The sequence below is a fragment of the Hoplias malabaricus genome, chromosome 10, assembly GCF_029633855.1.
Source record: "Hoplias malabaricus isolate fHopMal1 chromosome 10, fHopMal1.hap1, whole genome shotgun sequence".
NCBI classification, from domain to species: Eukaryota; Metazoa; Chordata; class Actinopteri; order Characiformes; family Erythrinidae; genus Hoplias; species Hoplias malabaricus.
In genome coordinates, this window is record NC_089809.1 from 42986310 (window position 1) to 43008809 (window position 22500).

Below are 22500 nucleotides of genomic sequence, written 5' to 3' on the forward strand. Positions count from 1 at the left end.
ATTTAAGAGATATTTCCAAACGGATACATCTAACAGCACTTGGTAGAGAGAGTAGTCATTTTCCTAAACACACTTTGACATAAGTAACTATAAATTAGGCCATATATTAATAATATATATTTTTAATTAATAATATTGAGGACAGCACGGTGGTGTGTTCTCCCTGTGTCTGCGTGGGTTTCCTCCGGGTGACTGTCTGTGAGGAGTGTGGTGTGTTCTCTCTGTGTCTGCGTGGGTTTCCTACGGGTGACTGTCTGTGAGGAGTGTGGTGTGTTCTCTCTGTGTCTGTGTGGGTTTCCTCCGGGTGACTGTCTGTGAGGAGTGTGGTGTGTTCTCCCTGTGTCTGCGTGGGTTTCCTCCGGGTGACTGTCTGTGAGGAGTGTGGTGTGTTTCCCTGTGTCTACGTGTGTTTCCTCCGGGTGACTGTCTGTGAGGAGTGTGGTGTGTTCTCCCTGTGTCTACGTGGGTTTCCTCTGGGTGACTGTCTGTGAGGAGTGTGGTGTGTTCTCCCTGTGTCTACGTGGGTTTCCTCTGGGTGACTGTCTGTGAGGAGTGTGGTGTGTTCTCCCTGTGTCTGTGTGGGTTTCCTCTGGGCGCTCCTCTGTCCTCCCACGCTCCAAAAACACAGTATCAATAGGTGTGAGTGTGTGTCGCCCTGTAAGTACTGGCGCCCCCTCCAGGGTGTGTTCCTGCCTTGGACACACTGCCGCCCTGAACTGGATAAGGACTACAGACAATTAATGAATGATAATAATATTGACAGAACACGTTTCTGCTGAAACTTTGCTTATTGTAGTCCACTTGATTTATCATATTCTCATTGTTGTCCCCCTCACACTACATTTAAACAATACAAACCCCATAACAATAGCAAACACAAAAGATTACAATAATTATATTTAATTATCACCTTATTATTTAAGAATAATTAAAGTGAGCTACATGTTTTCATTTCCTCCTCACAACTATTCCACAGCTTTACCCCTTACACAAATGTAAAATCAGACGTACATCTGTCTGTGTCGTGGTTGGCCTTTGTCCTGTAGCCACGCCCCACACCTGTGAGCTTTTAGGGATCACGTGACCTACCTCACAGGTGTCTCTTGTCACATTAGCCCTGATAATCCCTGTGTACGTATCCCCTGGTGCGAGCCTTTTTTATGGGTATTGTTTACTGTGTATGTGTAACGGTGGTCTCATTGTATCCGCTGTCTCTCCTTCTTTTGTGTGAGTTATTCCTTCACACTCAGGTCTAATAAACTTCTCACGTGAGGTGTGAACATCTGCCTTCAAGAGGAATCCGTCGTCTACTCACTCCAGAGTTTGATGTTGTAGGCCGTGTGCTGCGACTGCAGGCTGCTGGAGAGCTCGCTCTGCTAAAGTGCCCCTCTAATCAGGAGCCCCCGCAGCTGGCAGGTGTACAGTAAATGTTTACCCCGTTCCCTGTTGGTAAACTTTGAGATAATCCTGAGACAGCTGGGGAACCGTCCTCTGAACGAGGCTTTAACTTGTATTGCACTGCCCCCTAGTGGCCACGAAGCGACCTCATGACTACAATCCTGTGCAAACGAGCCCCAGGTCAATTCAGCCGCCCTCTACAGAGAGCGTAGTGACGAATAGAACGGAACAAACAAAGCACAGACAGTGTCTGCAGAAGATAGAGCACTGACCTCGGTGCTGTCCACTAATGTGTTTGTTTACATTAGCATTCACTTCACCCGTATTTTAGCAGCTCACTGTGTGGTGCTCTGGTTTTCTTGTTGTGGGTGGGTGGGTGTTACAGCTCTGAACCGTCCCACCTTCTCTCTGCTCACGGTGCGACCCAGCGCAGGTGTCTGTCAGCTGATGTGACAGATGTGGGCAGTGTGCATTCCCCTCCCTCAACCCTAGTCCCCACAATGTGTATAAACAGGTATTGATGCCCACAGTGTGATATATTCCTAGTACACACACACGCTCTTGGGGAACACTGTACTGTAGGCCACTGTTAATACATCTCCATTCACCTTGAAGAACCCACATTAACATTTATAAAGCTGCTCATCCTCACCTCTTCGGAGAGTGACACTTGCCGCTTGAGAACCTTTACAGATGTTGATGCAGGTGTGTGAGGGTCGTCATACCAAAGATGACCTACAGTGAAGTGCTTCCACCTCCTGATCCTGCAGCAGGGTACTTACCGCGTACAGAAAAAACCAGTAAGAGGACGCAACCTGCGTGAGACGACTTACCTGCTTGATGGGAATGGCCCTCCCACTGCCTATGCTGTCTGTTTTACAGTCTGTGCTCTTTGCCTGCTCACTGGCTTTCCGCGACTGTAAAGAAACAAGACAACGAATCGGTCAGTGGAACAAACACACAGACACACAGGGGGTGGGGGGTGAACGGGAAGAGGTGTGTGTGTGTGTGTGTGTGTGTGAGTGGTGATGTGGTTTGTGTGTGTGTGCTGCGGTGTGAGGGGTGGAGGGTAAGAGCCCGGAGAGGGAAGCACAAGCCGAACAGCGCGACAGACAGCAGTACACTGAGCGTGCAGTATATACACACAAGCTAAACAACGACAGACCGGGACACGAACACACACACACACACAGATCAGACCAGTGTACAAACACCAAGAGTCATGACTCCGTCTTTAGACGACCTCCAGCATGAGGCTTTACCAACCACAGTGCCATTAGTCACAACCGCATTCAAAGCAACCAGAGGCATTGTCAAAGGCAAACAATGGGAGGAAGAAGACAAGTTAATTCAAAGGGAAACAAGAACGGGTTAAGAACTCTACTCCCGTCGTCTCCCTGTTGGCAGAAAGGCGGCAGAAGTTAGGGTTAGACATTTATCGAGGTCAGACAATCCACAAAGCAAGATCAACATTTCATCGCATCGTCGTCCGCAGCGTGAGGTCGCGGCTGAAAGGAAAAGCAGCTTCAATTATTCATCGATCACAAATCAGGAAAAAGAAACCCCCAAAAACAAACAAAGGAAATAAAGAAAAGTAAAAACAAATGTAAAAGAAGGAAAGAAAACAAAGACATAATGGAGACGCACACGAACACGGTGGCGTCCACCGTACGGATAAGAGATCGACAGCGGCAATGACTTTAAACACACACACTCCTGTGGATTTCGTTTTCAACATTTTATTTCTCTTTTTATTTATATATGTATATATATTTATATTTTTATATATATATACATACATACATACACAGACACCATACAAATCAAGTCACAGGTTCACTTGGAAAGAATCAGCAGGCCGAGCCACACATTGCAGTTCCGACGAAGGAACGGAGGACAACAGAGGCGCTGTTTTTTTTAGAGAATCTCAGATACCTACAGAATATACTTCCTATTGAATACCATGGTTAAAAACTTCATTACAAGATCAATGGCAGTCTGTTTGTGTCCATTATTTCCATGGTCATTAAAAATGACACGGTAACAGTTTGTCCTTCCACAGCTTCGTGAGCAAACGTTTAATAAATGAACTCAAATAAAAAAAACAAATCAAATAAAAACCAAAGCACAGTCGAACCGTGGAACAGAGACACTACATTCAAACACGTCAGTGCAATCCAGGACTTCCACGCGCTCGTGTTTCAGAGCCGTACCAGTGATTCCCTCCTACGCTTCTCTAGGTTTATGAAGGCCTTCATAAGGAGCTTCACGCCCCTCCCCGGGAGCACGCGCCAAGGCGGAGACAGGCCCCAGCAGCGGGGTCAACAAAGCTCAGCGGCTTTATAAAATGCAGGTAACGACGTGTCGGAGCGGTCAAAGCTGGCACATCATCGGACCTGACCGAGCGAGCTATGCGACCCTGGTGGAGGCACAAAATCATGCGGAATTCTGCTGCTATGCCGCTTCAGAGCGCCACACGTGCGAGTACGAGGCGTCTCACAAAGCCGCGGCCTCGTTAACCCGGGCGCTGCGGGGCCTGCGCTCACCGGCGGCCTGCGCTCGTGGCTCTCGGAGAGGAGCGTGAAGCGTTTGTCTGAGCTAAGGTTCACGATCATATTGTTCCTGACGAAACACAACAGGGTCAAAAAACAGACGAAGAGAAAGAGAGCAGAGAGAGAGAGAGAGAGAGAGAGAGAGAAGGAAAGAAAAGGAAAGGGAACGGAACAAACACAGAGTGTCTTGGCATGTCTTTAGGGTCCTCGCTTTTGGCAAAAAAAGGCAGTGCGATGTCACGTCAGAGTTCAGTCCTCAAAGGTGGGTGGTGAAAAGAGTCCGATGGAGGCTTTAAGGGTGGGGGGGGGGGGGGGTTAGGGGAGATCAAAAGGAGAGAAAAATGAGGGCGTTGATGGCTGTAGTCCAAAGCTGAGGGTTGAGCTTTAAGGGGAGAACCTCAAACAGTCCAACGACACCACTCCAGTTCCGAGGAATGTCAGTTCGGGCATTGTTTGTGTTTTTTTTTTTGTTTGTTTGTTTTGTTTGACATCCTCAGCCGTATCCTTAAGCAAGAGCTTGGCCCGTACCATGTCCACAAAAGCAATGGTGCCTCACACATGGAGCTAGGGGGAGTGTTTTGGGGAGGTGGGGTACTAAGGGTAAAGCAGCATGGTTAACGTGGTGTGTATGTGATTGTGATTGTGTGTTAGACTTGGAGAGCCCCCCCCACCCCATCCCTCCATCCCATGCTCAAGGGTCTCCGCTGCAGTCATGCTGCCAAAGGGCTCGTCTAATTCAGAAGCAGCTTGAGAGCCCTTTTAGTTGGAGAAGTGTTGGAAACAGACGAAATCTGCAAATATCGACAGAAACAGTTCAACACTTTGGTGATGGGACACAGACTGTGCTGTTTTTTTTTTTTTCTTAAGGACCGCATGAAGGGGAGCAGGGGACGGGGAGGCAGTGAGATGAGAGGATGAGACAGAGGGAGCTGGCTTCAGGGGTGAGGTGATGAAAGATGAAGAGGAATAAACAAAGAAGCTGAAGGAATGGGATTTCACACAGATCACCGCTCACGAGACCGCGGCGGGGGGTCAGACGACAGCGTGTTGTACCAATGAGGAACGTATTGTTGGGGTTCCTTAAGTACCATGGAAGCACTGTGTGACTATTGGTTTCCTGTCCTCTGTTGACATCTAGTGGTGAAACATGCACACACACACACACACACACACACACACACACACACACACACACACACACACACACACACACACACACACTCAATCTTCTCTCTGTGAATTATGGGGACATTCCACAGACTTCCTTTCATTTTGTGGAGACTTACCATTAACTCTCTACTACATTAACCCTAACCCTTAAACGGTAATGGTTACATTGTGGGGACCAGCTGGTGGTCCCCACAAGGAAGACAAGTCCCCACAATGTGAGTGTGTAAACAGGTATTGGTCCCCACAATGTGATTATATTCCTGTTACACACACACACGTGCACACACACACACACACACACATACACACACACACACACACACACACACAGGTGACAAATAGAACTGGCCTGGTGTGAAATGGAGGAGTAACAGGAATGCATCTCTTCTCTGAACCAGTGTATTGCCCTTTTAAGCCTGTGATTATTTACATGGGCAGAAGCATCTAACAGAGAGTACGAGGCCTTTTACATCACACCTCAAAACCAACGCTAAAACCTCACGCTAACAGGGTTCAGGGATGCATCCGCAGGCCGGTGTTCAGTCGTAAGAAACACATGCCGTAGCCTGCCCCTGTTTAGCAGTTCGTGCCACTTTCAAAGCTAAAACAGCGCCACCTAGAGGACCGTGTGACAATGTGACGCATGAGTAGCAACTAACTGATGCATAATTACACACTGTCTGCTCTCGCTTTTGTTGTTGTTTAAACAAGAAAAGACTAAATTCGCTTGTTTACAAGTTTGATAACGAATGATAACGTACACTATCCTGCTTAGGCGCTCTTCATTAATCGGTAATCGTTAATACAAAAAGTACTCTAAGAGACTGTAAGGCCACTCTTTAAGTGCAGCTGTGAAAGAACAGCCAAACAAAAGACTTTGTAAAATTCAAACGAAAAGAATGAAAAGGAAAACCAAAGCCGTGCAGAGGAATGGATGGGCAGGGAGTGAGAGGGAAAGTCTGCCATCCCCCTTTAAAGCCCACAGCCGAAAGCCATGAGGTGGCGAAGCGTCTCCGGGCGACGTCCGGTTCCGGGTGGACACTGAGGACGGAGGTGTTCTGTGAAGATGGCTGGTGAGTGGACCGTCTCCCCTGGGTGGTGTTCTCACGTGTGTGAGGGTTATGTCTTCTCCGGTGGTCTTGTGTCGATGGACTCTCTTTCAGTTTTGAGTTTGGAGACCTCTCTATTCCTGTCGTTCTCTCTCTCTCTCTGAGCCCCATCCTCCTCCTCCTCCTCCTCCTCCTCCTCCTCCTTCTGCTCCACCCCTCCCTCCCTCCCCTGTCCGGCGGCGGGTCTTCAGAAGGTCATGAGTTGGAACTCCCGCTCGCTCGGCCAATCCGGCACCCAGACGGGGTAAGTGGCGTGCTTCTGCTCCGTCACGCGCAGCGGCAGCGGCTGGTGACCCGGGTGGTGGGGGTTAGACACTACCTATCAGGGAGGGAGGGAGAAACAGGACAAGGGGAGCTAGCACAACAGCCGCCACTGCTGCCAATCATCCTCCAGGGGGGGGGGCCCTTCTGATTGGAGAGGGAGGGGCAGGAGGGAGGGGGAGGACGGGGCTTAACCTGACCATGCAGAGTCTGATAGAGTAAGAGAGACTCGCAGCTGTTGGCTGAACGGGCCGGGGTTTGGTGGTCTTGTCTGGTTAGGCTGGAGGATGAGGGGGGTGGAGGATAGTGGTGGTGGTGCTAGTACAGTATGTGTAGCTCTGCCCCTGTCACTCACTCCGGTGGGAAGCTTCGCTAGGCGAACGTCTGTTAAAGTGAGAAGAGAAGGGAGGGGAGGGGCTTGGGGTTTGTTGAGTTGACGCAGTGACATGAAGGGAGGGCAAAATTGAAAGATGTACTCAGGCTCTCTCAGAAAAGAGGAGCCGGGAGGAGGGAGAAGGGAGAGGGGAGAGGGAGAGCAACATGCAACATTTCACTTCAGAGAGACTGAAAAACAGAAGCTAGGTAGGGTTTACTCCCTTAGCGTAAAGCTTAGAAATTTACGTAGGAAAAGAAAATAAGGAACGTAAGCTCCGGGGACAGGAAAAGGAGGAAGGAATTAAAGCATTTCGTGATGCGACACTTAAACATTCGCCTTCTCCCTCGGTTCACATCCTCAGCTCTAGCCTGTCCTTACTCATCCTGATGGAGGCGCTGTGGAAAGCTTGCTTGCTGTGTGCTTTTGCGGGTGGGTGGGTAGAGGAGGGCTTTGGTAAGACTGAGGTCAGCTGCTCCCTCAGGTGGTCGGAAGCTGATATAGCGCTGCCTGGACAGAGGAGTGTGCTCTAACTGCAGATCTAGAGACAGCGTTTCTGCCCTCAGCGGCTGCTCAGAGAGCGACTGTGGAGCTGTGTAAAGGCCTGCAGTTAAGAGCATTCTCTCCGTCTCTCTCTGTCTCCCTCTCTCTCTCTCTTGCTCTCTCTCCCTCTCTCAGTAGTGCGAATGCGTGGTGCTCTGCATCAGCTGCCGCATACTTACTGTGAAGATGTTGGAGCGGCGCTTGGACTGCTTGCGGATGGGTGTAGGCGTGTTGGAGGCGGCGATGGTCTCGATGCGCATCTCCCGCTGACTTATGCTGGGAGTGGAGGGCACGGAGGAGGAATAGTCACTGAATGCACCCCCTCCGTTGGCAGCCTGGAGGAACAAAGAGGTGGAGAGAGAGAGAGAAAGAGACAGAGAGAGAGAGAGAGAGAGAGAGAGAGAGAAAGAAACAACAATGCATGAGACAAAGAAAGAGAGGCAGTAGAGAGAGACGGATGGATGGAGAAAGAGGGAGAGAAAGAGAAAGGCAGATAGAGACAGACAAAGAAAGAGAAAGCAGAAAAAGAGGCAAAGAGTTAAAGAAAAAGAGAGAAAAAGATTAAGAGAAAAAGAAAAAAGAGAGAGAGAGAGATTGTTCAGGATTGATTTAATCATCTTACACATCTGTTCCCCTGTGAGGAGTGTGGTGTGTTCTCCCTGTGTCTGCGTGGGTTTCCTCCGGGTGACTGTCTGTGAGGAGTGTGGTGTGTTCTCCCTGTGTCTGCGTGGGTTTCCTCCGGGTGACTGTCTGTGAGGAGTGTGGTGTGTTCTCCCTGTGTCTGTGTGGGTTTCGTCCAGGTGACTGTCTGTGAGGAGTGTGGTGTGTTCTTCCTGTGTCTGCGTGGGTTTTCTCCCACGCTCCAAAAACACACGTTGGTAGGTGGATTAGAGACTCAAAAGTATCAGTAGGTGTGAGTGTGTGAGTGAATTTGTGAGTGTGTGTCGCACTGTGAAGGACTGGCGCCCCCTCCAGGGTGTGTTCCCGCTGCTCCGGACCTACTGCCGCCCTGAACTGGATAAGGGCTACAGACAATGAATGAATGTACCTTTTATGTTTATCAGGTGTAGTTCATTTATACTCAATCAAAGATTCACTGATGGTTCCACATGGAAGATTTGTAGAGGGGTGCTAATTAGTGCAACACCGGGTTTGTTTAGAAGAGGGAGATAGAGGAGTGTGAGTGTTTGAGTGAGTGTAATCATTTTTAATCATGTTTCAGTAATAAATTCAGACGCTGAATGACTTGAGATTTATTTACACGTGTTTTATATAAGGGCTACTGCACTGTGGTTGTTGATAGTATTTGTCTGTCATTTAACATGCTGTATGTGTGTGTGTGTGTGTGTGTGTGTGTGTGTGTTTGTATGTGTGTTGTTTACATCACTATCTGTGTGAATGCACTGAGCATTGCTGATATTTTACATTCGTTTTTACCCAAAACTTGTAATAAAAAAAAAAATGAAATCTGTCATAGTGATGTAGAACTTTAATCCCAGAGACTGTTCTCTGCAGAAACTGAGAAAAACATCCACACAAAAGACGTAGTTTTGTAATTATCAGTGCATATGCGCAAGAAAATGAAGGTGTTAAGCTATCAGATGTAATATCAGCTAAATTTCCAGTATTGGACTGATATAAACAAAAAAATCAATCTAATATCGGCAAATAACATATTGATATAATGTAAATCACTATTTTGAACCCTTAGCACAGGAGCAGAATTAATGTGGAGGGTGGGAGGGGGCTTTAGAGTAATTTCAAGCAATGTAGCAATACATTATCATCCCCACTCCCAACCTCCACTCAGTTAAAGATGATCCTGTTGTGTTCACAGCTGCTGGAGCGTAGGGTTATAATGTTTTGGCAGGTTTTAATAAAGCGAGACAGCAGAGGTGATGTAAGGGGTCCTTGCTTGAAATGTTTAGGGGGAGATGAGCCAATCAGTGTAAGCATACAGCCCCATTCACACATGCACCCCCAGTAAAGGCTCCGGGAACATGTGAGAATGGAGCCACTAATGTTCCGGAGTATCTCCTGCACGCACTGCAGAGGCACAGTTCCATGCCTCAAATCTCCCTCTGTGCGCTGCATGTGTGTAAGGAGAACTACAGGACATCTTTGGACCTGATACTGTGTGAAAGAGGCTTACGTCTTGCCTCATTCACTGAGGCACTGTCGAGATGACCGCTGAGTGGACAGACTAGTACATGGCTGTTCCATCTAGCCTCCAGGGTCAGAAGATGTTAGGCTCACCTGGTTGATGTGTACGGAGGGGATGGCCGCAGCAGGGACAGACGAGTGGCTCGGGGAGTTGGGCAGGGACTTGCAAGGCCCGATGGCCAGCTGTTGCTTCTTCCTCAGTGCCACCACCTTCTGAGCGACTGCAGACACACAGCAGGGGAAGGCGTCGTTACACACACACACACACGCATTAACTCCAACATTTAAAGCTCCACTACAGAAGATCTACATGTCTCTCAAGTTCTTTACGGTTCTTTAGGGCTGAGTGGTATGATGGTAATACACTGTCGCCTCCTGTTCTACATCAAACTATTAAACTAGTGACAACAGAAATGCCTCACCTGCTTCACTGGTCCACATTCTGATGTCACATGGTGATAGTAAGAGTGGAAAACCCAACTCTGACAGCTACAACAAGCCTATTAAACCTCACTCTGTGAGTCGCCATATTGCGATTCCACTCCACACAGCAGCATCACCCTTCACGGCCCTAAGAGGATCGCCTGTGATTATAAACGTGTTCTATATGGTTTTACAGCAACAGACTCCTTTGCGTAAGCTCACGTTTGGCTAGAACTCCCTGTAACACCTGGAAAAACAGGCCCTGGATAAGTTCTAGGAACTGTTCGACTATGAAAAAAAGCATCCACCAGAGGGTACCCTAACCTCACAGATCACATTCTTTAAGCAGACTTTGCAACCTATAATGTAACACGCACAACACAAAGCCATGTCAAGCTCCAGACCTGAAGAGGCTAATCCTCCGGCACGATCGCCCTAATTAACCATCATTACCTATTAGAGAGGGAAAAACAGCCACACTGGAAGCTCAGCGAACCTGTGGCTTCCTCTGGACGGGCTGGTGAGGGGCTCTGTGTTATATGCAGTTATGTAAATGCCACCTTAAAACTAGGAGCCCCATGACGCTACCCTCATTACGTGAGTGGTTTGCTGGAAGCTCATTTATCACACAGACAGAGCGGCCTGTCGCCTCCCTCAGAATTACGCCCGAACTACATAAGTATCAGGGGGACGCATGGGAGAAAGCAGGGGACAGAAAAGGGACAGAGACAAGACGAGGACGAGGAGGAAGACAAATTACTGCTAAAACATGGTGTACAGCTGAGACAAATGCACTACTTTTGCGTCACCATCTCGTAGAGGAATAGGAATCAGAGGGTGGGGGGAATCAGAAGGGAACGGGAGGGAGGGAACGAGGAAGAATAAAATGGGGGTGCGCTGAGCGGAGACTGCCGTCTGAACGCTCGGGAGTGTCGAAGAGATAACAAAACACACCTTTTAATTATTTCAAGCACAGCCTGAGGAAGCAATTAAGCAGCGGGCTTTGCCACCTCTGCAATAAACAGCGCATGGAGAGGAAGCCACCGCGACAAGATTGGACAGCTCCGAGTGAAACGCACTGCGGCGATGCGCAGCAATAAAAACTTTGGTTGTTTTTACACCCGGCTAATATAAAGACAGGCCCGTGGGCATTAAGCAATAGACAGCGAGGATCAGCCCTTTCCTGGCCATTACATCAAATTACGAGGGATACGAGAGGTGAAACTGATCCCAAATCTGTGCCTAGCAGGTGCCAGAGCTTTGATGGTGGAGAAGTGTATTATTAATACTATTATTATTAATATTACTATACACTATGCCATTTAGATTATGCGTTCACTCAAAGCAGCTTTGAGAGACTCCAGGGGATTGATGTGAATTGATGACTGTAGTTACAGGGCCGCTGGAGAGGCTTCAGGGGTGGTCCATGTGCTCTGGGGCAATTGCAGGGTAATGCCTAGGCTCTACAGGTCCTACAGGTTCTACTCCCACCCAAAGCTAAAGATATGGTATATGCAATGGTTTAGTTCCTCCATGGCCTGCTCAGGACAGCCACCTGGAGTCTAGACAATGCAGCATACATCTGCTTCTACACAGCTGTAGCATAAAACTGCTAAAAAGTAAACTAGCCTTCTGAATAACGATGCACTACGTAGTGAGTAATGCAGGGAATAGTAACTGGCGGAGCTCGGGGCTAGGAATGAGAGTATAGTGTTTATGGTTCGACAACAAAAGCCAGAATACGAGTCTAACACAGCAAACTGAGCACCCAAATCAGACCCTACTGTAGAGAAGGAAACCTGATGCTGAATGGGCTGATATTCTAGAACTGAGCTCTGTAAACCTAGGCCTTCTGCAGTACGTTTCGGATGGAAATAATACTCACAGGACATTGCTGTCCAAAAGGCTTCAAATGTGACAATGCAGACAAGTGAAAACACAACATGGACCACTGCTCGTCCAACATCTCCCATGAAATCTAAGAACGGTTTTTCGTCCTAGTAACAACTTCTACTTTCCTAAGAAGAGTTTAAACAGAGTTTCTGTTCATTTGCTTTAAGTATCAAGAAACAAATAGCACTAACCACCAGATCGCCAGTGTGTGGGCGGATTGAGTGTAGATTCTAAACCACCCTTGGGTTTCTAGAAAGGCGACATATGAGTGTAACAATAAAAAATAAATCATCCAGGCTTTCTGTTCTCATCAACACTGATTTGACACAAAACTATGTACATTTCCCACTTCCTAAACCCCAGTCAGAGTGTGTTCAGTATTCCCCAGGTTTCCACTGACCTCTGTGCATGGTGGATCCTGTAGTGTTTTATCTCCTGGACTATGTGAGTGACCAAAGTCTCTCTAGGAATGTGTAGGGCGATGTACATCAATCTCCAAAGTGGTTATTTCATGCATTAAACGTAAATCAACCTCTTTTTGCGCTCTCTGGGTGGAGCATCCGAATTTGAGAAGAGGTTGCGAATGGTTCACAACCCAAATATCCCAAACAAGAACAAATCTGGGATCAGAAACTGACCAAAAATAAAGGGCTCGAGGAGAGATTTCCCAGAGAGAGCTACAACACAGAGGTTTCTAATTAACAGCCACTGAGCACAAGCTCTGTTTATAAGCTCACTACGTCTGGAGGAGAGTAAAATTCACCAGTGACCGCAGATTGAAATTAATTTCTATTCCCTCCCAATACTCTAGACACCAAGTCATCTCACCGTCCTGGAAGACTCTCTCCACGTTGAGGCCGTAGGTGGAGCAGGTCTCGTAGTAGGTGGAGCGCTTCAGGTCGTTGGACAGTTTGCGGGCGCGAGCGTCATCGATAACCCGCGGGTTGGTGGCGCTGATTGCATCTTGGGTGAAAAAAACAGACAACTCATAAAAAACACTGTTAAAAGAGCTATTAGTCATTTTCTCATGTGATCCATTTTATGAAACAGCTATTACACTGACACCTAGTGGCCTGGATGTGGCAGACCTGGGACCTTCAAGCAGTAAAAACTAATCTGATAATGATTTTGTCATTTCACTAATTCATTAATGGTCTTGTGTGCTCATTTTCAATTAAAATACAATAATTTTACTTATTATTATTATTTTTTTAAATTAATTTCTCATTTCTCCACAGTGGAACATAGTTCTGTTTCTTAATGAAGCGTCTGTGACCCGCTTTGGTCCAAACCACACGAGCCCCACAGCAGTGTTCTCCCCCTGTGTAAACAGCCCCTGTTCAGAACGCCCGCTTTCAGCATCTGTTCCTTTAAATGATAATGAGCCGCTCGCTGTTCACCCCGACCCCGAGCGCACAGCAGTGAGGAGCGAGGAGCAGAAGCTCTGGTTTTTAGCCGTTTTCACTCTGTTCTCTTTCTTCTCCGTTTTTACTCAGTGCTCGTTGTGTCTGTTTTGCTGCGTTTAACCTTGTTCTCACATAAACGTGGGTCCAGAGCTGTGATTGGACACACTCAGATGAGGGGGCGGGGCAACCCTGAAGTGCATGGTGCCTATGTAGTGACTCGTTTTATCCCATGTTTTCTGACTTAGGTAGGTCACAAAACTGAGTGGGTTGTATCATTTCACAGAGAGTTTCTTCTAATAAGAGTAAACCTTGCCCACTCTGCTTTACCGAGGTCCAAGATGCCTCTTGGCACCAGTAATCGCCAGCTCTCATTAAAGAGGGTAAGAATAAACTTAAAATAGCCCTGGAGAGATCTTTGGAAAACTGAAAGAATGTCACCAAAGAAGATACATCTATTTGGATAAAGACAAAGAGTGGACACACTGTAATTTAATATTTAGGTTTGTTTGAATTTTACTAATTCATTTAATCGTTTCAAATTAATCCTTTTAAATTAATGAAGGGCAGACTGTTGTTTTCTTGTAAAAGAACGCACTGTATTATTAGAATAATAAGAGAAAATTGCTGTACTTGTATTTACGTAATAAAACCTAATGTCCAAGTGTGGGACAAAGGCCGGGGACACTGCTCTGCAGCGGCGGAAGAGTCACGGCGGATGTGTGTAAAACTAATAAAAGAAGACGCTGTTTAGAGGCAGCTGTTTGTCGAACAGAAATGAGAGGCTACAGTGTTTCAAGTGTTTTAATGAAAGTGACTCACCCTGCGTCCCCACCAACACCATGGGCACCTCTGCTGTGTTCCTGTAGCTGGACAGCCGCAGGAAGTAATTATAGACCGTCTGGAAACTGATCTCATCCTCCAAGCTGAAGACAAACACCACAGCGTCCACCCAGGCAGCAAACTGGACAACAAAAAGCAGCAAAGAGAGACGTCACGTCTCCGCGGATAAACATGCTTTCAATCCTCGTCCAGTTCAGTCACTCCCAATTCTCCCGCCCTGGACATCTCCATCCAGCACCGTCAATCTGAGCACTCGCTTCTTTAGGCCGGGAGAGGCCTGCTGTCACTTTGTATTTAAGCGAATAGGCAGCAGTTAGTTTGGGGTGGAAAATACTCACGACACAGTGGTAAATACAAGACGTTTGAGAGTGTGTAGACATGTAAAACACAACATGGACACCTGCTCGTCCGGCATCACCTCTGAAACCAAGGGGGAGTTTGTTTCTGAGTGATTCTGTTCGTTTTCTCAGCTTATCTTGTTGTGATAAAACAAACTCCAGGCTTTAAAGATGGTTCTCTCTTCTCTTGAACACTGATTTGACTGACTTGGTCCTACACTGCAGTTCAGTGAGAGGACTAAAGAACTTTCCTATGACCTGTCATCTACTCCCCAAACTAGACATTGATTGGTTTGTAGAGGGCACTGTATCTGAACGAACAGATTGATTTCTACTACTTGCTGTATTCTACTACTACATAACTGTGGCTCAGGGTTTATCTTAAGTATGTCATATACATTGCTTACATTTGCAATGCTTACCCTACTTATTTACCAGTTCTTTATTCACATTTTCAGTTCCTGCTTTAATGCCTGAACTCATGGTGCTGGGGTAGGTTTCCCAAATCACACCGGCACCTTACTTTCTACGCTACTGAGTTTCTTTTCTGATAATGATAATGATGCGTGATTTTCTATACCCTATGTCAGGGGGCACGAATAAGCGGAGCCTGCTACCAGTTCGGATCCAGACGCTGTCCGATCTGGACCTGGACCTGTAGCTGATAAACTATTCAGAGCTGTTTAATTGTGAACAGAGTGTGTGTTTGAAGTGGTGTGACTCTTCTAGTCGTTACGGTGCAGGTTTAGCGCTCCAGGAAACTCACAGACCAATCACATGTGTTTCTGCAGATCACACGTGAGGCTCCTCAGCCAATCAGGGCAGGGTCCAGACGCCGCTGTCCTGGGGTCAGTAAAAACAGCCCGAGGGACGAGATCAAAGCTCTTTTGGGACACTTTCGGGACGATGGTGTTGTGTGAGTTACAACCAGAAACTTTAATGAGAAGAGGATGATTACCACTTGAATTTCATATAATGCTGAATATGGATAAAGTCCCGCCCTCCAGCAATAAGAGCCAATCAGATCGCTGGATGTGGAAAAGCAGTAAAATCAACTACAACTACAAAATCATTATGGACTTTATTTAAAATATGCATTTTTAAAAATGTTTTCAAAATCATTGTTTTATTTGTAAATTTCACTTGAAGGAGAAAAGGAAAAAGGGGTTCTTTTATTTTTCGGGAACAACTCTGAACTGTAAAACACACAGAACCACTGAGAAATGTAATAAAATGATGTTCACTGTTCCCTGATGACACAGTTTTCACTGAAGTTCCCATGGTATTATTGTAGTAACGAATTAACAACTGAATTAAAATGTTTTACAAGTTTATTTGGTGTGAAGGCAGTGTGTAAATCACCTTGTCACATCCATGTCTCTTGTCTACATTGCCTATGATTGGTCGAATGCCCAAACCCTTCACAAACCACACCTTGGTTCAGTTTGATCCGGACCGAGACCATTCCTTTTGGGCTGACCAAATTCTGTCGCACTGTGGTCTGAGGCAAATGATATTTTTATTTAATCCATTACTATTATAAATCAAGAAGTCAATTACAACAGTTTGAATCATACTTTGATGAAACAGGCTGCGATTCTTCAGTCGCTCCTCAACTCTCCGTTACTCTTTAAACCCAAGAGTGCTGGGTGTTTCTCAGTGAGAAAAGCAGTGAGTGCTCAGGGCTGAAGAGACTGAGGAGAGTCATGTTACTGCAGCCCCTTCTTATTACATGTGGCTTGAGGATTGGCTCCGGTCTCTTTTTCCCAGGTGGAAGCTAAGCAGTAGCCCCCAACGTTCAGTTCCATGTTGGATTAAGAACATACAGCTCTCAGGTAAATTCAGAGCTGATCTGAGGTCCAGTAAGATGTTGGCAGCTCTTCATCCCTCATACTCTAATAATTCCACGTGAACAGAGGATCTCTGCTCGTTTCTTTATGCATTAGGTCGTGTCTTTATCTACTGCATCATCTTTCTGAGTAAATTCAGTGCTAATCTTCCCATTCGTCACCAAAATGGAAGCGCATCTACTCCAAACCATCTCCAACGGTTCCACCAGGAGCAGCACTACTAGGAATGTTTCCATCAGCTTCTCCCTCATGGCTGCACAGGAAACGAGCACAAAGCCAGGAGCCGCCTGGAGCCCCACCGGCCTGTAATTACGACTGTTAAAGGCTGTGCGAACAGGGGCCACACAGAGACTGGCCCCATAGGATGGATACAGCGAGCAAGCGAGAGACATCAATCATGGCATGGTAGGGGCATTCTGCTCGTCTCCAAATGAGTGCGGGGATTGGCGCGAGAGGATCTCCCAGCAGTCATTTGAATGCAATGCATTTTCCGCAGTTTTCAGATGCCCTCGTTTTCGCTGAGAGCATTTAACACTGAGAGCAATTACAAGCCTTTAATGGCATTCCTCCTGATAAAGCCACCTCCAAGGCCTAGCAAATAGCTGCTTTTGACGAAGTTTGTTATTTTGTATTCGCTCTAGGGTTTCACAGCTCACGCAGGGGCAGCATGTCATTTGGCAAATACAAGCTTCTGAATCTAAGAGTAGATGGTGGACTACACTAGCTACATCAGCCTTGTCATTCTTTGCAAAGCAGTAAACAAATGTGGCACTCAATCTTCCATACGCACTTTATTCTGAACAGTGCTGTGGTGGGTCTCAGCCAGGTTTGTGTTACTGTTCTGCCCTGAAATTCAGGGGTGGGTTTCAAAAGATACATAGTGCAGTTACTGAAGTGCTGAGCCTGGAGTAGCAATAACAGAGTCTCTAATCTCCCTACGACAGATTAGTTAAGCCTCGTAATTTTGAAGCTGTGTCTATAAAATAAATAAAGGAGGGTAGAACTGGCCTTATACAGCCGTTCATGTAGGAACCTACTGACGAGGAGTTCAAAGGTTCCTTCAGTAGTTCCAGGAGCAAATAACTCAGGCTCACAGTTGGCGACGGACTGGTAGGTTTCTTGCGTTCTCCAGCAGAATTAAAAACAACACACTTAAATACACACCTAGCTCGCTGTCAGCTGATCTTACTGCTTTGATAGTCATAGTGTTCCAGTCTTGACGTCTTCCTGGGAGGACTGCTGTGAGTCTATGTGCTTTAATAAACTCAGTGGACATTCAGCTAAGCTTCTAAGCTGTTAGGAAGAACATCTTGGTGAACAGCTGGATAAATAGTTCGCTCACGAAGATGGCTCCCAAGCTTTAATTCACCAGTCTCTTCACCTCAGAGAGGAGGCGTGGCTATGGTAGCCTTGTGATTGGTCAGGGTAATAGTGACATAAGCATTACCCACTTTTAGCACTACCCATTCTACACAGAGGGGAGGGCAGCACTGGTCATTTTTTATATTTTGTGTTTTTTATTTAAACGTTGCTGAACGTTTCACATAGCAATCAAATTTTATTAAAAATATATGTCACTAACACAAACAATAATATTGACTGTAAAAAAGACACTAAAACAGTAACACAATATGACAATATATATAATCAGATATTAAAATGACTGTACGACACAGAGCATGTGAATATATTTAAACTGTATTAAGAGTGGCCAAATAATAATAATTTAAAAATATAATAATAATAATCAGGTGATTATTACACTCAGTATTTTGTTGCTGTCAAAGGAAACACCCCCGTCTCCTCGTCTGTGGATGTTTACTTTACTACATCATTTGAACACAGCAGCTGTCCTTCACACCGTGTGAACACTTCATGACGAATGGACCAATAGAAATGCTCCAAAATGACTCTGAATTACATCGACTTACATTGACTTCCACTGAGAATTATAACGTTTTTTTACTTTTCCTGTAAAGTTACTGTTTTGGAGACAACACACAGCACTGTGCACAAGTCTTAGGCACCTAAGGTAATGATATAAATTTAAACTAATGCTTCTCAGAGAGTGTGGGGCTGGTGTAAAGTTATATATAATCACAATAAACTAAAATAATAATAATAACATAAAAGAAATAAGAACGAGAAGATAATTTTTTTCTGTAAAGTAGTTGGTGAGAGTGGGTTTCTCCTTGATTTACATGAGTTTGTTAAACCCACAGCACACATTATTTCAAATCATTATTTATTCACCACTAAAACTAGGCACTGGATGATCACCTCAAATAATACACACTCCACGAGGAGAGACTCGGACAAAGTTAAACACATTCACACACAGAGGATCACACTGGAGGAATGTGACTGGGTTTATTCTAATGTTGGGGGTTATTTGTTGTTTGTAGCTCAGATAAATAGCTTTTTAAATCTCAATCTCTGCGGCCTAGACTTTGGACAGCACTGTATCAGTAGTGATTTAGTAATTGAAGCCTGTCACATATTATATCCCTTACCTGAAGCTCAGGGGGTCCTCCCTCGTCTCTGATCAGCAGGAGATAGCTCTGTCCATCCACCACAATTTCCTTCTTAAAGCGGCCTCCTGTGTCGGAGAGAACAGGCCTTGGTTAAAGTCACAGGAAAAAACAGAAAAGACACTGGATACGAGCAGGACAGTGGAGGAGCCCATCTTTAAAAGGTACCCAGGGCATATTTACACACCTTTATATTTATTAACACACTACAGCAAAAGCATAAGACCAGGACCCATTCAGATTTAGCCTTGTGCTACAGGAGGTGTCCAAAGACAAGACACAAACTGCAAACTTTTAATAATTATTCAATAATCACATCAACATCTGCCACACACACTTACAGCTGTGGAAAATTGCACACACTCACCCAGTCATCACACAAACAGGGAGAGTTTCACACACTCACTCAGTCATAAATTGTTGGAAAAACACAGACGCCTAGAAAAAAAAAACTCGCTACGAGGAGCAGGAACCAGTTTTTAGAATGGCCCCGCCACCTCGTTTGAGTCTGTCCAATCACAGCGCTGGACCCGTGTTTATGTGAGAGCACAAAGACGAGGTTAAACTCAGCAAAACAGACACAACGAGCGCGGAGAAATAAGAGCACTGAGTAAAAACGGAGAAGAAAGAGAACAGAGTGAAAACGGCTAAAAACCAGAGCTTCTGCTCCTCGCTCCTCACTGCTGTGCGCTCGGGGTCGGGGTGAACAGCGAGCGGCTCATTATCATTTAAAGGAACAGGTGCTGAAAGCGGGCGTTCTGAATGAGACAGGAGGAGAACGCTGCTGTGGGGCTCGTGAAACAGAAACAGAACTGTGAATAGGTCCCCTTTTAATATTTAAATGGAACAATATGATCATGTAATATCTTCCAATCTTTAATAAAGCATAAAGGGTGTATGAAGGCAGGTTTCTGAACGCAGACGTCTTTTGTTTGTCTTCTCATAATTGCTATCCTGTACCGTACCAAGCAGAGAACGTCTTAATAACAGCAGATAATTATCATCTCGCCGAGAGGCCAAGTCTCAACATGTCATCAGTGACTGAGGAGAAGGCACGGCTGTAGATTTGGATCTCTAACCCTGAGACAAACTGAAGCAAGACCAAGGCCTCCCTCAAAGCAAGGCATCCCGCTCTGGATCGTTGTCTTCCTTTACAATGTACTGGCACTAAAACCAGGAGGCAGTTCTACACCAGCAGTCTCAGGCCAGTGGTGCACACCGTACACAGAGGAGGAGAGTCAAAATGCCGTATAGACAGCGATGGTTTTTGCTGTTGGTATTTGGTGCCACATAAATAGGATGTGGTATCACTGCCAATATAACACACACACACTACTGCACTATGGCCTGCGAGCACACACTCCCAGAGCAGCACCTGGGGTGCAACTGAAGGTCTGGTGCCTTGTTCATGTTCACCTCAGCCATGGATGTTGAAGGAGGAGACAGTGCTGTTCATTCATTCACCCCGCCCCCAATTGTCCTACCAGTGAAGGGGATCTAACCAGTGACCTTCTCCAACAACAACAGGTCTGCTTCTCTAACCATGAGACCACAGGAGCTAAAGTGTGTGTAACATTAATCCTGTGAATACCTACATACCCGTTTCAGTCTAAAGCTTCGTATTCTGCTCAGTTTAAAGCTGTTTGACATAAAGTTATGTTCCTGCACCCTAAACACAGCCCCTGGATCAGTGAAGCCCACTGTCAACTCTGAGGTTAAATTCAGTGAAAAATGACTAATGTCCAAAGCCTAAAATATAACAATAACTATGTAAATGTATCATAAAATCATCAGAAACCTTCCTAAAACGGCAGACATGGATTAGCCGAACACTCGCTATTACAAACCAAAACGAAGGGCAGCGCACTGCCGCCCCCTAGAGACACACTGCAGCTCTGCAGAGAGATATTACTGTCGAATTAAAGGCTGTCCAGAGCCACTCTGATCAGGTAAAAGGGCCTGCGTTTGTATTTGTGTGTTCTTTGCTGGCGCCGCATTTAAAATCTGCTCTTTCCTGAGTTCAGAAACCACTATTTATGGCAGCCATTGTGCACTACACAGGGTGGAGGGGGATATTTGAGATTCGGCCGTTGTGTTTTGGAGGGGTTGTGGAGTGACCCAAACACAGTGGTCTAGAGGAGTGGCTTTAGAAGGACAACAAAAGTAAGAGCAGTAGTTTTTCCAAAGCAACTATTTCTACAAAAATCACACACTTCTGCGTTAAAGTGCACATGCACCGAACAATGGGTTTCTTTAATATATGCCCTCTTTAATGCAACTTAACACTGAAGGGACCAGTGGGGTCTGGGAGCTCAGAAGGTTCTCCGTGTCCCTGCTTAACCTCTGCTAAATCTGAGTGCTGATGATGCGCTCCAGTGGTTTAGACCACGACACAGCAAAAAAACCCAGCCCTGTATCCCAGCCTGACCCTCTGTTGCTATGGCAACTACTCCAAGTACCCCCCCCCACTGATTGGTGCTCCACCGGCACAGAGGGAAATCCATAGATAATAACAACAACGATGTTAAAGCCACTTGTTAATCAACCCTTTCAAAATTGCTTTAAAGAACACCTAATATATTCAGGGGTGAGCTCAGGCATTAAGCCCTGCGCCACGGGAATGCAGGAATTCAAAATGACTGCTACTCAGAGGAACAAAAATACAAGCTTTAATTCTCCTCAAATATTAAAAGAAGAAGCTGGGCCGTGCAGCTCGGCGATACGTGGCGTGATCTTCAGAAGACTCTGAGAAGGTTAAACCGAGTGCTGGTAAACACTTTCACAGGTCGAACATAAGCCTAGACTCCAGCTCAGTCTGCCTCCCCGCTGAAGACGTGCAAAAATGCCCTTCAAATAATGCGCACAAACAGTACAAAAGGAGCCCAAGTCTCTTAGCACGTCTAAAGCAGAGGTAGAATATGTGGTGGTATTTTATTCACTCTCATGTGTGATGTGTATTAGGAGTGTAGTGATACACTCTGCTCACATCGGTTTTACTCAGGATCCTTTAAAGGGGATCTGGAGCCCACCAACCCACACACTGTGAAACAAGACCACCCAGTCAGTTTTCTGTGTGCTGCCTGAGCCAGAAAATACTGGATAAAACGAGACGTTGTGATTCTGTCAGGTGCAGAGACTTTAGAATGGCCCCGCCCCCTCGTCTGAGTCTGTCCAATCACAGAGCTGGACATGCGTTTATCTGAGTGCACAAAGACGAGGTTAAATGCAGCAAAATAGACAATCCACGCAGAGAAAAACGGAAAAGATGAGAACGGAGAAGAAAGAGAACAGAGTGAAAACGGCTAAAAACCAGAGCTTCTGCTCCTCGCTCCTCACTGCTGTGCGCTCGGGGTCGGGGTGAACAGCGAGCGGCTCATTATCATTTAAAGGAACACACTAAAACCGGATTTTCTAAGCAGGGCTGTTCATCACAGAGCATCACACAGAATCACAACTGTGGATAATGTCACGCAGTCACAACACCTATCAACAGGTGTGGACTGTGAGAGGAAACCTACACAGACACAGGGAGAACACAACAAAGGATCCCAGCCATGGCCCTGGAGCTGTGTGGTAGTGACACCACCTGCAGCACCACCGCGTCACCTTTATCGTTTGGTCTGATTGGAAACTGAGGAAGAGAAGCGTAT

At 46.1% G+C, this 22500-nt stretch overlaps 1 protein-coding gene across 4 annotated transcripts in view; it reads right to left on the reverse strand.

Moving 5' to 3' along the window:
- agap3 (ArfGAP with GTPase domain, ankyrin repeat and PH domain 3) overlaps positions 1-22500 on the reverse strand; it is a 202928-nt gene that overhangs the window by 64202 nt on the left and 116226 nt on the right. For all 4 annotated transcript variants that reach the window (XM_066682583.1, XM_066682584.1, XM_066682581.1 and 1 more), the window contains 6 exons: positions 18833-18918; positions 14111-14252; positions 12714-12848; positions 9663-9790; positions 7586-7741; positions 2232-2315 (listed from right to left, as the gene is read on the reverse strand). In XM_066682583.1, coding sequence (XP_066538680.1) covers positions 2232-2315; positions 7586-7741; positions 9663-9790; positions 12714-12848; positions 14111-14252; positions 18833-18918 — 731 coding nt within the window. The remainder of the gene's footprint in view (positions 1-2231; positions 2316-7585; positions 7742-9662; positions 9791-12713; positions 12849-14110; positions 14253-18832; positions 18919-22500) is intronic.